The sequence below is a fragment of the Biomphalaria glabrata genome, chromosome 10 (genome assembly GCF_947242115.1).
Source record: "Biomphalaria glabrata chromosome 10, xgBioGlab47.1, whole genome shotgun sequence".
Taxonomy (NCBI): domain Eukaryota; kingdom Metazoa; phylum Mollusca; class Gastropoda; family Planorbidae; genus Biomphalaria; species Biomphalaria glabrata.
The window spans coordinates 5013957-5030342 of NC_074720.1; the positions used below are offsets into that span (position 1 = coordinate 5013957).

General features: G+C 39.7%; 1 protein-coding gene across 1 annotated transcript in view; it reads left to right on the forward strand.

Moving 5' to 3' along the window:
* The window catches only part of LOC106060779 (vesicular glutamate transporter 2-like), a 224537-nt gene extending 208586 nt beyond the window's left edge, over positions 1 to 15951 (forward strand). The window contains exons 14-15 of the mRNA XM_056044185.1: positions 5082 to 5230; positions 14960 to 15951. Coding sequence (XP_055900160.1) covers positions 5082 to 5230; positions 14960 to 15164 — 354 coding nt within the window. The 3' untranslated portion in view covers positions 15165 to 15951. The remainder of the gene's footprint in view (positions 1 to 5081; positions 5231 to 14959) is intronic.
* The last annotated feature ends 435 nt before the right edge of the window (positions 15952 to 16386 follow it).

Consider the following 16386-nt stretch of genomic DNA (forward strand, 5'->3'; position numbering starts at 1 on the left):
ACCCCTTTATAAACTGGTTCAGACAAGTGATAGGATCATAGCATATTGAGAAATCTAAAACCATATACGAGCGCTAAACAACAACAATTGGTTAAAATATTTCAAATCGCACAGATTTATTATTGTTAGTCGAGAGTCTAGATCTACTACAAGTCTAATTACATGACTGATCCAAACTAATTGATACAACTGTTGATACCGGTCGTTACACACACCATAGCAAACAACTAGGCTTAATAAAAGCTTTGTTTAAAAAAAAAAAATTCTTTTTATCCTTGATTGTCCTATTCACTATTCAATAACAAAACCATTAACTTCACATCACAAAACAAGAAGGTTAGTATAACTCACAAAACTGTATTCATTGGTGTGTACACCTATTTAAAGGAGCGAACAGTTTTCCTCTTAAACCTGTTGCAAGTTCTAACAAGATAGTACAAAAGAACCACATAATGATTTAACATATTACTATAAACAGGAAAAGTACTTTATCCAAGTACTATTGTACAATTAAAATGCACTTATTGAAATAAACTACTTTAAACTAAAGTCACAATTGAACTGAATCACCCTTCTTTTCACTTAATCGATATTTATAGAAAAACCTAATATAATAGTTTCCCATTTACCATATAGCGCGTTATGATATAATATTGCTGTGATAGAAGTCGCATGTAAATATGGGAGAATGCTTGAAATATATAGTCTATGTAAAGTGAAGTATTGTGCAGATAATGTAAAGGTCATTTGTTTCCTTAGCTAATGTTCAACGACTAAGACTAAGGTTGATTTATTTCTTACGGAAATTTGTTGTGATTACGACGAGCTGGGTAGCACGTGGCCAGCCCAACGACCAACCAACTTTACCCCCCCCCTCCCAAATGTGAGGTACCATTAGAGTTGGGTGGACTCAAGGGTGCCCTAAAAAATTCCCGAGATACAAAATCAAAGTCTTCACTGAGATTTGAACCCAGGACCCCAGGTTCGGAAGCCAAGCGCTTAACCACTCAACCACCGCGCTATCTGTCCCCCCATGGCCCCACCCTCAATCTACGAACTAATATGTAGACCTTGAAATTCTGCGTAAATATTTTTTTTTTACAAGAAAATAATAACATTCTAATAGTTTCTCTACGTATTTTTTTTTGTATGGTTTGAGTCATAGTTAATGTCCAGGATTTAAGTCATAGAGTGAAAGCCATGTTTTGTGTCATGGTTTTAGTCAGTTATTGTCTTGGTTTTAGTCAAAGTTACAGCCCTTTTCAGGATCGTATCCGATCGAGCTAGCATATTCATTTACCTCAATTTATATTAAAATACGCCATATACACCCCCCCCCCCCCTTGATTTCTAGACCTTTTGAAATTATTTTAGTTTACGTTGTCTAAATTAATGCACAATTATTTCATTTCCGTTACCGAGACAGAAGTTTTGGGCTATAATAGTATCGTTAAGAAAAACGTTCCAATATGCGAAGTATCGAATACCCCGCATTTTAAATTGGGTGTTGTCGAATACAAGTAATCAATTTCACCCCAACTCTCTAAACTTCGCCATTTTTTTTTTTTTTTTGCTCCCAATTTTTTGTTCTCCTTGTCGTGAAGATGTCATTGAGAGGGGTAGTGTAGTGTAGTGGCATGTGTTAGTGTGGCGTCTCTTTTTTTTTTTAGGAAGAGGCGAATCATTCTTTGCACGTACAATGCGTTTCACCCCTCTACCCCCCAAATCTTCCCTTCGTTTTGAATGTCTGCTTTTGTTTGGAGTTACAGAAACAATACGTGGTGGATTGACAAGTTCATTTCTGTACCTCTGTTCAACTTCTGGGCTGGTCAAAACCATCTAGGGACAAAACAAAAAAAAATTGTTTGCTGGACACCGATCTCGAAAACGGCTTTAACGATTTTCCTAGAAATTTAACTATTGCTGTATATCGTTAGGTAAAGAATTTAGGCCCGTCGGTGACGGTGGAAAATTTCTTGTTGGAACGTTATAATTTTTTAAAAATTATTAAAAAAGAATTTTGGCTAGAGAAGGAGAAAATATTTATAGTGAGCGGACTAGACGTCTTCGGGTATTTCCGCATTCCTTGAAGAGTTAAATTAGATAATTCATCTTATCTTAAATAATACAGACGTTACTTCAAAAAAGAAGATGATTATTCATGAAAGTACAAAGCATCGTTTAGATCCAAAGAGTGTTTAGAAAAAGTGTAGTAGAGCTATATCCACATGGAGAGAGAGAGCATAAAGGAAGGGTCACGGATTGCAGATGTCATACACAACAGAAGCAGAAAGAAGGGTGAAAATGCAACGGCGCCTGGTGATTATATATGCCCAACCGGCGATCGCAGCAGTGTATCAAGGATTGGCCTCTTTAGTCACACAAGAAGTTGCAAAGGGAAAAAAGATCGTCTCTCGAGACGTAAAATGCCACAGAGTAGAGCTATACATTCGCTCAGGATTCTTTCGGGCGGAGGGGGGAGGAAGGGGGAATGGGGCGAGGTAAAAAAAATGTTTCATTGTTATTTTTACTCCAACAGTCATGAGTTAGTCAGAGAAAAACAAACGCTCTAGAAGTTGTATAAAAAAATGTTTTTCTTGTATTTAGTAAAGTTCCAAATAGAACTCTCCTAGCTGAAAAAATAATATGTCTGTTAAGGCTCTTCCTCGGTGTCCGATACAAACCGATGCAGTAAACAGGAGGTAGCCCTCAAACAAATTCAGTAACACCGGCGAAAGGCCGAAACAATCAATATAGGTAGTCGACGGTGTTGTAGATCAACAAATACGTTGAGTACCAATGAAGGGAAGCATCGAATGTCAGGTATGTTCGTAAACACTTCCTATAATAAAATAATGTCTTTAAGCTTCTTTTCTCTGTTTCCTTAAATTAAATTCTGCAGGATAACACAGTGGGTGCTTACTGCTAACACAAAACTCTAGCTGGCTAAGGGAACGGTGGGCGAGAACGAAAGTTTTGTCGGTCCAAGGAGGTGCCATTTGTAGAAGTTTTGTCTTGCTTAGAATTCTGTAAATCGAGTTTGTCTCTTTATATATCAAAATGAAATTTCTTATTAATTATATATAGTCTTAATTAGATTTCATCCTTTATAGGGCTATATTGATTTTTTAGTCTTTGAGGATTTTACTCAGATCAATCAGTCAAAAAAAAAACGTTATTCGCAGTAGAATAAAAAAAAGTAAGAGGACATGTAAATGGATTTCAGAAACATGTCACATAAAAAACTAAACAAATAAATTAGAAAAATAGAAAATGCCCTCAAAGTTAAAAACAGATTTCCTTTTTTTTTAACTTAAAAGAACTCTGGAAACGACTTCAAAGGTTATTTTGATTTATTATTCATAAACATCTCTACCATTTATACATGAATGATTTGATAAAAATGCTATTTTTATAGACCTATTCTAATATGCACAAATGTAATGTAATATAAAAAGAAAAGAGAGTGGGTGAGTGATGTCACAATGAAGTAGTGCACTCTCTTAGCTCCCACGCAGGTCAAATGACACTGCAGACATTACCCTTAGCTCTCGGAGCTGGAGACAGTCAAACAAGATATGCGCCACTGTTTCTTTTCCCCTCACATTGGTGATAAGATACGGAAGTAATAAAATGACACAGGGAGCGGAAGAAAGAGATGAAGAAAGAGAAAATGATAGGAAGAGAAAGAGAGGGAGGTAAAAAGGGGTAAAATAAAGTGTACAGAGAGGGAGAAATGGGGAGTTAGGAAGAGACACAAACAGATGGAGATAGAGAAAGTAAGGAAGAGACAGAAAGACAGCGAGAAATAATGAGAGAAAGGGAGATAGGAAAGGGAGAATAGGAAAAGGGAGTAAGAAAGAGAAAGGAAGAGAAAGAAAGAGAAAGGAAGAGAAAGAAAGAGAAAGGAAGAGAAAGAAAGACAAAGGAAGAGAAAGAAAGAGAAAGGAAGAAAAAGAAAGAGAAATGAAGAGAAAGAAAGAGAAAGGAAGAAAGAGAAAGGAAGAAAGAGAAAGGATGAAAGGCAGAAAGTTAGAGAGGTGGGCGGTAAGATGATGAGAAGGAAAAAGATAATGGAAAGAGAGAAAGAGGAAAACATAGATAATTTAATGAAATTAAAGAGAATACGAAAAGATAATAGTGATGAAGATTTGAAAAATCAAAAAATTAAAATTAAAAAAACAAAGAACAAAGTAAAGGATAAACAAAACCCCCAAAAAATCAGTAAAAGTAAGACGGTCTCAAAAAGTGTATGAGACATTGTAGACAGGGAAGTAAAGAGAAAATATGACAAGGAATGAGAGAAGGTACAGCTGTTAGAGAGAGAAAAAAAAAAAGGACTTCAATTTTCACTTTGTATAGAATTATTTTAATGTCCTGCGCACTGATGCCGCATAGAACACCGAGCCTTCTAGGAGGATGGATTCCAATTTCCCGAGGGATTTTAATATTAATGATATTTCTTTTGAAGTTTTACGGCCGGTTTATTCTCTCTCCCTCTGAGCTTGACAGATTTTAAAATGTACATTAACCGAAATGGAAACGCTGACCTATATTCTCTCCTCCTGAACGGAAGTGTAATTAAAGAAGGGGCACACAATTAGTGCGTTGAATTCTGGACGAAGCATTTCAGTAATTGAGAAAATTATTTAAATGCAAACAAGATTGGAGTGTGTTTTTAATTATCTTCATTTCTGGGGGGAAACAGACTTTCTAGAATCATCGGACTTGACTAGGGAGTAGATCTAGAAAAGAGGTGAAATTGATACATAATCCAATACAAAAGGTAAGTTATTCAAAGACAGACCTATTCTGGGATGAATATCAAATTGATATGATATAGGAAGTATGAATTTGCGAAAACGAGCACACGACAAAGATTAATGAGGAATGCAGTATTTTCCCTAGATACCAAATGTGTATACCGCGTCCCTTGTGTGTGACCTCCAGCTGTCGCCAGGCTGATATAGAATGTTATCAAATGGCAGACGCACGCTACCATAGGCAGTCCGTGTAGTTGTCCTTTACCTACAATAAGTCCCTACACCGACCAATCAAATTGGTCTGCTTCTAATCCCCAGGCCAAGACAGAATGGCAGTACGTGTTTCTTATAGCCAGCTTGATTCACTTCGCTGGTGTCATTTTCTACGGCATATTCGCTTCGGGAGAGAAACAGCCATGGGCGGATCCTCCTGGTGAGGAAACGTGGAGACCAGAACATACTCTCAGGTACGTGCAAACTTAATGTTGCTTTTTACTCTGTTAAAAAACAATACTTTTTTAATTTCTTATTTTGTCTTGTTATGCTTGGTTCCTACCAGACATTCTGTATCGTGATAGTCAAGTAGCAGACTAGCTACTGGCAGTAACCTTAGCAACTAGCTCCGCCTCTTTTCTAGAAGGTTCTATAACGTCGTTGGGAGCGCGGCTTGCCGGGATTGCTTTAGCTTGGCTAAGGCGTCAGCTGTAGACAGGAATTCGTAGAGGAAGATTGTAGACTAAAAGTTTGTAGATGGAATTTAGAGAGACAAGGCGCATAATTTTGAGTTATAGAGTTAATACACTTGTTTGAATCTATGTTATAACGAGCTCAGAAGAAGATATTCAACTTGTACTGTTTCATTTTGTACATTACGTTTGTTGTGTGTGATTCCTAGTTCCTGAATTAAAAGTTTTTAGACTTTGAATGAAAGGATCTTCATTATTTGAATTTCTAAAGATATTTAGTGTCTATATATGAATCTCCGGCATCGCAGGATGTTCTTTAAGTGGTTAATAAAGATCAGAGATAAAAGTCTTCAATAAAACAAGTGCTAAATAGCATTGTCTGATCTACACTACACTCTAGTAGCCTCAAGTCCATTTTCACATTTTAATACTTAAAAAAGAACACACTGTGACAGTGATCTAGTAGAAGTCAGGAGAGCCCCTGGTTGTCCACTTCTAAGGTATACTGTTGCATGCAAACGCGGCATGAGGCTCTTCATAATCGACACTAACAGTTGGGAAAAAGAGGCACTGGATAGATCCATATGGACAGAAAGCTCAAAAAAAAGGGTCCTGGATTACAGATGACATGAATATTAGAAGTAGAAAGAAGGTTGAAAGGAAGTTTGAAAGTACAGCAGCGCCTGGAGATTACAAATGCTCTCCTTAGTCACACAAGAAGCTGCAGTAGGTAAAAGATCACCTCTAGAGACCTAAGATACCACAGATGCTTGGTTTTGTCTATATTAAGCTAGGAACTTATATTTAAAAGCTTCTTTGCTTCTCATAGTAAACACAACTCAATTTCGAAACCCTAACCTTAACCCTGATTTTTTGCTTAATTTTTTTTATTTAAGTGAAGATTTTAATATTAAACCATCACTTGTCCCAGCGCAGACAAGGGAGATTTTGAGTTTACAGTATATTTTCGCAGTAGTAACAGTATATTTTCGCAGTAGTAACAGTATATTTTACAGTCATACAACGTGAACGTCTACGAGGGATAGAAATGTATATTGTAATAACAAGCGGAACATAAAAAAAAATACCTTTTAAAAAAAAAACGGGTTGGTTGATTTGTTTCATTGATTTATGAGTGATTCATTAGTCGTCGTCTTCTGTGATTAATGGTTCAACATTTTCAACGTAATTCCACAATGGAGATGGAGAAATAACGTGTACAAGATTTGTACTAGACAGACAGACAGACAGACTGAGTGACTTAATATAAGGTTTGTAAAAATAAAAAGACTTCTCTGGATGAATAAAGAAGCTGAGAGAATTAACAAGTGATGTGGTCAAAAATGTTCTCATTTGGAGAAAGATTGAACGAGATTGGGTCAGATAGAGAAATAAAGGACAGACAGTTAGACAGACAGAAGGCAAGAAGACAAAGACTTACAGAGAGACACAAAAGAGACCGCCAGATATATGGACCTAGAGAGACCATAAGTAATAATAGAAAAAGCGCAGAAAAAAAAACCCCGCTAGAAGCCAATTCCTATAATAAATAGATCAATTAGTTGATTGATCGTTTGTTTGATCTCTGGTCAAGACAGGGGGAGAAAAAAAGACTTCATTTGTTCTGCCGCTCACTTTGATTGAATTAATAAGCTGTTCTTCCAATCACCTAATGCTGTATTACAATTGGATTATATGAAAACCAAAATTTTATGTCAAAGTCAATGCACAATATTCATTTTTAATCAAACCTTTCACAAAATTAATTTCTCGAGCTTAAAAGAAAACTTAAGTCAAATAATTTCTGTACTGTACATACATAACACACCCTTGTGCTGTAATTGTGGAAACACATCACAATGGACAACCCAGTGATCGTCAAGTTTGGACAGTTTATGAACAATTTTAACTTGAACTGTTGTGTAAACCATAAACTTATGTTAGTGTCTTATGTGTTGTTGGCAAAGTCATCTCTTCAGTACTGAATACAAAAATAAAATGTGGAAAATACAAGAAAATGTAAACAGTTCCAGAAATGTTTAAATATTTCCTAATTATTACTAAATAGTTTAGATGTTAGTGGGGCTAAGCCGAGAGAAGCGTACTTTACGTTTGTTTTGCCGTCGACTTGTAGCACCATCTACTGCTGGTAGATAAAAACTAAACCACAGAAATAACTTGAATAACAATTATTATTATAGCTTTTATATAGCGCTAGTTTCATGCTTATAGCATGCTCAGAGCGCTTTTGGTCCAATCTCATTTGTGGACCAGTGGGGGGAGGGGGTATCTAAGAGTTGGTTTTCCGTGCTGCCTTTGGGCGCTCTGTAAACACAACTCTGCCCGAGTCGGGTGTCGAACCTTGAGCCCCCTTCTAGGAAGCCAATCGAAGCCAAGTTCAGGCGCACTTCTCGACCACGCTTCCCACCAACATCACTAAATATGTCTTCCTATTGCTAGCTACACAAATTTAACTTGAGATGAAATAAATGTAGCAGACTTTAGTGATACTATAAAATGGTCTTCTCAACAAAATCTAACTCACTACAAAAACACGTTCTTTCCGTCTGGCCTCCTGGAGTCGTCTGATATACTCAAGACAGCTTACGACATCGCCGCTTCTCTTGCATCATTCACACTGCTTAGCCATCAACCCATAGCTCTTTACCTACATTAAATAAACGCACATATACACACAGTCAGTTCAGGGCCTTACATTCCACAAACTCTAAAAATATACATTTTTTTTTTAAAATAAAATATTCATATTAATTTTTTTTTTAAAGAAGCAAAATAAGATGAAATTTACAAGTACTTTATTTCTTTCTTCTAAACTATGGCATGCTTTTAGATGTGAGTATTCGTAAAAAAAAGTGGATTTTCATTAAAGTTTTTGAAAAAGTTCAGGGGCCGTCACAAAAATCCTGCCCCCGCTGCTTCCAATTACTTAACTCTTTCTCTCCGTAATTATTTACCACATTCTAGTGGAATCAACGTTGGTATCGTCAGTTAGGAGAGAAAGAGTTAATTCTGGTCCTAAGTGTTTCAGAAACACGTTTCACGAGTGCGAGACAGCAGGAACGTATAAGGACCAGGAAGCAATGCATCAGAGTCCCTCTAGTGTGAAGTAATGTCTGTTTTATATAAGTTAAGAAGGTCACTACAATAGGCGAAGTCTCAGACCATCAACAGTACTTCAGACACAGCACTATAAAAATAAGGGATTAAACGACGTCCCATTGTCACCATTACAATAAACAGTCTGCTATAAACCACTCTCGCAAAACACATTAATTAGGAGTGTAATATTACAAAAAGGGGGAGTACCGCATCGGCTATAAATAAAAATATAATCATTTATATAAGTTATAAATAATTTACAACTTAGTTGCTTATAAGAACAATGGAACCAATTAAAATGTAAATTAATATTATCTGTTATAATTGTAAGGACATATTTATTAAAACTTCATTTTTGAAATAGTTTAAAAATGAAAACTGTAAGTATTTTACATATCTTTATTATATAAAACTTCTCTTATCTTCACACCATTAGGTTTTGTTCTATTTTAATTAGCTTTGGAAATTTTGCACACCTACATTTGTAGGCTTCAAGCAAATAGAAATAAACGAGTCGATTCCTTCTATATACTTTCTGAGCATCGCGCTCTGTCACCGCGAAAGTTACGTGGGATAACTCTAGTCCGACTTGCAGAAATAAAAAAAAAGTTATCTTTCCATGACTTTTTCATCGTTGTGTCCCGCATGGTTGAGCCACGAAGAGAATTATAGATATAGATAGCAATTTTCCCTAGTCAATATTAATATGGTCTGTCGCTTATGTTCCAACCTTTATTCCATTAATATCAAACTATCTTCACCACACAAGGACGCCCATTAGTCTAGTCGTCGGGACGTCTGCAGCATGGAACCCTCTCCTCCTGCAGTGCAGCCAAGACTCCAACTCTTAACAGTAGGGATCATCTGCTGTCTCTTGATCCCAGCATTTTCTTTCCTTTGTTTATTTAGTGTTCCACTCCAGACACCGGCTTGTTAGGTTCTAGATCCCCAATTCCTTCTAGGGTACAGCCAGTGCCGCTTCCTTCTAGGGTACAGCCAGTGCCGCTTCCTTCTAGGGTACAGCCAGTGCCGCTTCCTTCTAGGGTACAGCCAGTGCCGCTTCCTTCTAGGGTACAGCCAGTGCCGATTCCTTCTAGAGTACAGCCATTGCCGCTTCCTTCTAGGGTACAGCCAGTGCCGCTTCCTTCTAGAGTACAGCCAGTGCCGCTTCCTTCTAGAGTACAGCCAGTGCCGCTTCCTTCTAGAGTTACAGCCAGTGCCGCTTCCTTCTAGAGTACAGCCAGTGCCGCTTCCTTCTAGGGTACAGCCAGTGCCGCTTCCTTCTAGGGTACAGCCAGTGCCGCTTCCTTCTAGGGTACAGCCAGTGCCGCTTCCTTCTAGAGTACAGCCAGTGCCGCTTCCTTCTAGAGTACAGCCAGTGCCGCTTCCTTCTAGGGTACAGCCAGTGCCGCTTCCTTCTAGGGTACAGCCAGTGCCGCTTCCTTCTAGGGTACAGCCAGTGCCGCTTCCTTCTAGGGTACAGCCAGTGCCGCTTCCTTCTAGGGTACAGCCAGTGCCGCTTCCTTCTAGAGTACAGCCAGTGCCGCTTCCTTCTAGGGTACAGCCAGTGCCGATTCCTTCTAGAGTACAGCCAGTGCCGCTTCCTTCTAGAGTACAGCCAGTGCCGCTTCCTTCTAGAGTACAGCCAGTGCCGCTTCCTTCTAGAGTACAGCCAGTGCCGCTTCCTTCTAGGGTACAGCCAGTGCCGCTTCCTTCTAGGGTACAGCCAGTGCCGCTTCCTTCTAGAGTACAGCCAGTGCCGCTTCCTTCTAGGGTACAGCCAGTGCCGCTTCCTTCTAGGGTACAGCCAGTGCCGCTTCCTTCTAGGGTACAGCCAGTGCCGCTTCCTTCTAGGGTACAGCCAGTGCCGCTTCCTTCTAGGGTACAGCCAGTGCCGCTTCCTTCTAGAGTACAGCCAGTGCCGCTTCCTTCTAGGGTACAGCCAGTGCCGATTCCTTCTAGATTACAGCCATTGCCGCTTCCTTCTAGGGTACAGCCAGTGCCGCTTCCTTCTAGAGTACAGCCAGTGCCGCTTCCTTCTAGAGTACAGCCAGTGCCGCTTCCTTCTAGAGTTACAGCCAGTGCCGCTTCCTTCTAGAGTACAGCCAGTGCCGCTTCCTTTTAGAGTACAGCCAGTGCCGCTTCCTTCTAGAGTACAGCCAGTGCCGCTTCCTTCTAGGGTACAGCCAGTGCCGCTTCCTTCTAGAGTACAGCCAGTGCCGCTTCCTTCTAGAGTACAGCCAGTGCCGCTTCCTTCTAGAGTACAGCCAGTGCCGCTTCCTTCTAGAGTACAGCCAGTGCCGCTTCCTTCTAGAGTTACAGCCAGTGCCGCTTCCTTCTAGAGTACAGCCAGTGCCGCTTCCTTCTAGAGTACAGCCAGTGCCGCTTCCTTCTAGAGTACAGCCAGTGCCGCTTCCTTCTAGAGTACAGCCAGTGCCGCTTCCTTCTAGAGTACAGCCAGTGCCGCTTCCTTCTAGAGTACAGCCAGTGCCGCTTCCTTCTAGAGTACAGCCAGTGCCGCTTCCTTCTAGAGTACAGCCAGTGCCGCTTCCTTCTAGAGTTACAGCCATTGCCGCTTTCCTTGCTCGATTATAATTAGCATTCCACGTATTTCACCCGAAAGTCATCCTCTATGGTCAACTCGCGACTGGCACAAGAAAAACTGGTCGCCCCCACCTCCGTTACATAGATGTAATAAAACGTGACCTCAAATCAGTGAACATCAATACTGACAATTGGGAAGACATAGCTCTAGACCGCAACAGATGGAGTGAGACAGTGACCAAGAAAGCTATGGACAGTGAAAGTAGATGGGTCTCAGCTCAGGAAGACGGCCAGCTCCTCTACCACCGAAGCAAAAGCCACCTTAACCTGCGCTATTTGTGGACGGGAGTGTCTCTCCAAAATAGGGCTCCACAGCCACATGAGGAAGTGTGCTCTGAGAACCATAGTCGTTCTACGACTGAAGGAGGCCAATGGCGCATTTCACATGCTTAAACCGATTCACATACATTTTATAATAGCATTTCTTGGCTGTTAATCTATGACTGTGGCTATATCACTAGGTCACGAGGGCTCGAAAAGACCTTCCTTCACAGGAAAAAAGAAGAAAAGGCAGACAGAGAAAAAGATGGGAAGATAATGCCACTGTTGGAATTCATTGTCTCCGAATCTGAAGAGGTTGAGGTTGAGCGCGACAGTTGCAATCTGCTATTCAAGAGTTAACTCTTTCTCTCCGTAATTATTTACCACATTCTGGTGGAATCAACGTTGGTATCGTCAGTTAGGGGAGAAAGAGTTAAGCAGACATAAGCTGTTGCCTAAGCTCGCATTGCTTTAAAGTAGCGCTCCTTAAGATCTACAAAGCACCAAAAGAAAGGAGAATTCTACCCTTCTCCAGAGTCAACACCAAACAGTTGTGCGAAGAAGCCTGTGACCTCGAATGTGTGTGTGTCTAGGATAAGCTTCTTAAGTCACGTGAGAAGTTACAAAGACATACAATGCAGCACAAAATGTCACGTGAATAATCCGTGCTTTAATCCCAAAACAAAATTCAATGTAGTCTCTTTATCAGTGTCCACTGAGGAGTTTCCTGGTGATGTGGCAGGTCTGCAGCAGTACCGCCCTCTGACAGGCAACGAGAATGTTCCTAGGAATGTTAAGGGCCTTGAAGGTATCTGTGAGACCAATTGTTATTATCTTCTCAGTTGGTATCACCAAGGGGTATATTGTTATTTTGGATAACTTCCATAAACGCTTAATCACCAAGCCTAGGTTCCCATATTTTCTTTGTTTTTCCAACTCAGTTTTTCTTAAATTATGAGACAGTGGTACGGCGATGTCAATTGTTATTATTATTATTATTATTATTATGTTAGAAATGAACGAGTAGTCATTCTCTGGCGCTGCCAGGGTCGAGTTTCGCTAAAGAGAAACAAAATTCATCGTAGTCCCTTTAACAGTTTCCACTGAGGAATTTTCTGGTGATGTGGCAGGTCTGCAGCAGTACCGCCCTCTGACAGGCAACGAAGATGTTCCTAGGAATGTTAAGGGCCTTGAAGGTGTCTGTGAGGTCAGTTGTTATTATCCCCTCGGTTGATATAACAATGGGGTATATTGTTATTTTGGACAATTTCCATAGACGCTTAATCTCCAAGCCTAGGTTCCCATATTTTCTTTGTTTTTCTATCTCAGTTTTTCTTAAATTATGAGACAGTGGTACGGCGATATCGATAATGGTAGCGGTTTTTTCTTTTTTATCAATGAACAGCAGATCCGGGCGATTGAAATCTACCGTTTTGTCGGTCAGAATAGGCCTATCCCAGTACAGCAGATGATCAGTAGACTCGAGAACCTCTTGCGGAGAGTATTTATAATAAGGGGGAGTGTCCTTACCGATCAATTTGTACGTCAAAGCCAAGTGTTGGTGTATTAACTTCGCAACTTGGTTATGGCGACCTAGGTAGGCTGATTCTGATAGGGCTGGACATCCTGCCATAATGTGTTCAATCGACTCGCCCACATTTCCACATTTTCGGCATTTGTCGACAACATTGAGTTTCAGGATATGCTTCTCGTAATTTTTTGTCCTGATTACTCTGTCCTGTATTGCTGTAACAAAGCCTTCTGTTTCAGGGTAGAGATGACCTGCTTTGAGCCATGTTAAGGAAGCAGCCTTGTCGATGTTGTCCACATGTAATGAAGCCGGAAATTTTCCGTGGAGTGTTTTTTCTTCCCATTGGCGAATCTCATGCCCTACGTCGTCCAAACCGATATTGACATCAGCATTGTGTAGGTTCAGAGGGGTTGCATCGGAGTCGTATTTCCGTAGGAAGAAACTAATTTGTTGCTGGAGGCGAGCAGTTTTGATCGTATTTTTAAAACTTGCATCTTACACAATTTGAAGATGTTCTGCAATCCACGACCCCCATCCTTCCTGGGCAGGTATAACCTTATGGTGGAGGACTTGGGGTGTAGGCATCGAAACTTGGTTAGTAATTTTCTAGTGAGTCTGTCAATGTCATGTAGGTCGGTGTCAGTCCATTTGATCACACCGAACGTGTAAAGGAGCACAGGGACGGCCCAGCTGTTTATTGCAGTGATGAGATTACTGCCAGACAGTTTGGTGTTGAGGATTTTATTAACTCTTTGCCTATATTTGCCAAGAAAGTCCTTTTTTAATTTCTTTTTAATTTTTTAATACCTCTTCTTATGTGCACAGAACCTAGTTTATCACGATTTAGGTGCAGGTTTATCTTCCAATTATTCATACAGACTTTCAATAGTTGTTTTATTCTTGGGTTGATTCTATGGATGTCCAGGGTTTTTAATAGCCAATCATGCGGAACTGAATCGAAAGCTTTTTTGTAGTCGATGTAACACATGTGTAAATTTCTCTTTCTTCTATTAGCTTGATGCAATATAATACCATCTATAGTTAGCTGTACTTTACAGCCCATCGACTCTTCAATGCAACCTTGTTGTTCATCTGCTAGTAGCTTATGGGTAGAACAAAATTTATACATTTTACTTTTTAAAAGTGAAGTTAATAGTTTATACACCACTGACAGACAAGTGATAGGGCGATAGTTTGATGGTTGGTTCGGATCACCTTTTTTGGGGAGGAGAGATGTTCTCCCTTCAGTGAGTTCTAACAGCATTGAAGACGGTTCTGATATTAGCTCGTTAAAACTTGATGTTAGTGGTGCATGTACGGCTGTAAGTTTTTTCAGCCAAAAGTTGTGTATATTGTCCGGTCCAGGAGCAGTCCAGTTGTGGGTTTTTGAAATAGCTGCGGAGACTTCCTCAGCTGTGAAATCCTCATCAGACATTTCTAGTATTCTGGTTGTTTTTAGTTTGGATTTCCTCGATCCAGTCAGCCTGCACATTGTAATGTAGCGGGTCGGACCAAAGCGCCGCCCAGTAGTCGGTAAAGGAGCCGTGTTTAATGCTATCAATGGTTTGAATTTTGTCAGCACCATTATCAGCTAGTTTACGGAAGAACTGTTTTCTCGTGTGCTGAAATAAAGCGTTATGCTCCTTTCTTTTGGTGGTTTCGTTGTAGCGCTTTAACCTAGCTCCCTTTAGTTTAGCTTTCTGTCTCAGAGTATCTTTCAAACATAAGAGTCGTGCGTGGCTATCACAGTCCGTCAATTTGATTCCAGTTGTTCTTAGTATTGTCTTCATTTTGTTAAGTATTTTCGCGGAATGATTGTTTCCCAGATATTGTCCAATTGTATCCATTTGGCTCCTCAGTTGATTTATATTGTCTTCAAGGCGCCTTTTCCATGCTGGCACATGTTGTTTTGGTCTTTGATTAATTGGGCCTAGCTCGAAGGTCTTTTGTCCTTATTATTATTATTATTATTATTATTATCAATATATTTCCAGACCCAACGACGAAAGCTGGAAGTTCAGTAACCATGGCAACCCTCACTACGACGGCGGCAAGACCAACTACGGGGCCACCACGGACAAAGGTTACGACGACTTTGTACCCACCCAGTACAGTCCAGTTTACGAGACCAAGGAGAGCTTCGTCCAGAAACCAGCCAAAGAAAAATACTACAGCGACGACAGTGATAGGGGATTCTAGATAAAAAAAACTTGTGGCTAGGTTTTTTTGTTTGTTTGTTTTTTACTTTATCTGTTTTCCCTGTTGATGAGTTATTGTAGAATGCTTAGCGTCGTAGACACTGAATGACTCTTACTTTTTATTTGTTTACTGTTTCATCGATACAAAAACATAGTACTCATTATTAGTAAAACATACAATTGTAAGTTAACAAAAAAAAATACTCAGTAAAAACGAACACTTTTTGTAATGTCATTAGGTGTCATGAACAGCGTCTCCTAATTGACTTGTGCGAACATTTTATCATCGCATAAAAGGAGGCAACTCTACGAGGGTTAATAGTCAAAGATCATGGATGCTTATTAGTAATGACAAAAGCAAACACTGACTTCAAGACTTCACACACACTGAGTCTAGTTCCCTGGTTCGCATGTCCTTGCTAGCGAACCGCTTTCCTGACCAGTGACTAAATTTTCAGTGTAGCTTCAAGTCAGCAAACCTGGTATCATGCAAGACGATGTACACCTCTTTTCTAACTTAGTTCCGGATCTCCCAACTCTCTGTTGCTTCGGGCAGACGTAAATATTGTAAAAGTAAACAGTCCCTGTCTCTTTTCGCAGTCATGTCTCTCTTCGCAGTCATGTCTCTCTCCGCAGTCATGTCTCCTCTATCCTCAGTCATGTCTGTCTCCACAGCCATGTCTTTTGTCGGTGTTCACTTGTGCGCAACATAGGCGCCGGCGCAGGGGCTTTGGTACTAAAATACAAATTAAAAAACAAGCAAAAGAAAAAAAGAACACTTTTTAAAAAAGCAGCAAACTTATTACTGCCATTTATCTCAATATGGCAGCATTAAGTTCCCTCTCTGCTATGTACAAGAAAATTAATTAATAATTACTAATTGATTAACGAATATGTTATCTTTTTTATTATTTATTTTATTATTTTTTCATATTTTGTCAGGTACAATGAATAAATTGTGCAAAGTTTCATTTCGATCCAATAACGGAAAGTGGGCGCAAAAACATGTTAAGACTTTTTACAAGACAGACAGACAGACAGAGAGAGAGAGAGAGATTTGGTTTTGCAACAGAAACACACATTTTTGTAAGTAAGAATGATTGTACGAGTTTCAGTTTTCTTCTGCGTGGCCCTGAGTTTTAATGAATGAATAGAAACAACTCTCCTCTCAGAGAGTTGATAAGTCATTTGTGTTGATGCTATGACCTCCAACCTTTGTTGTT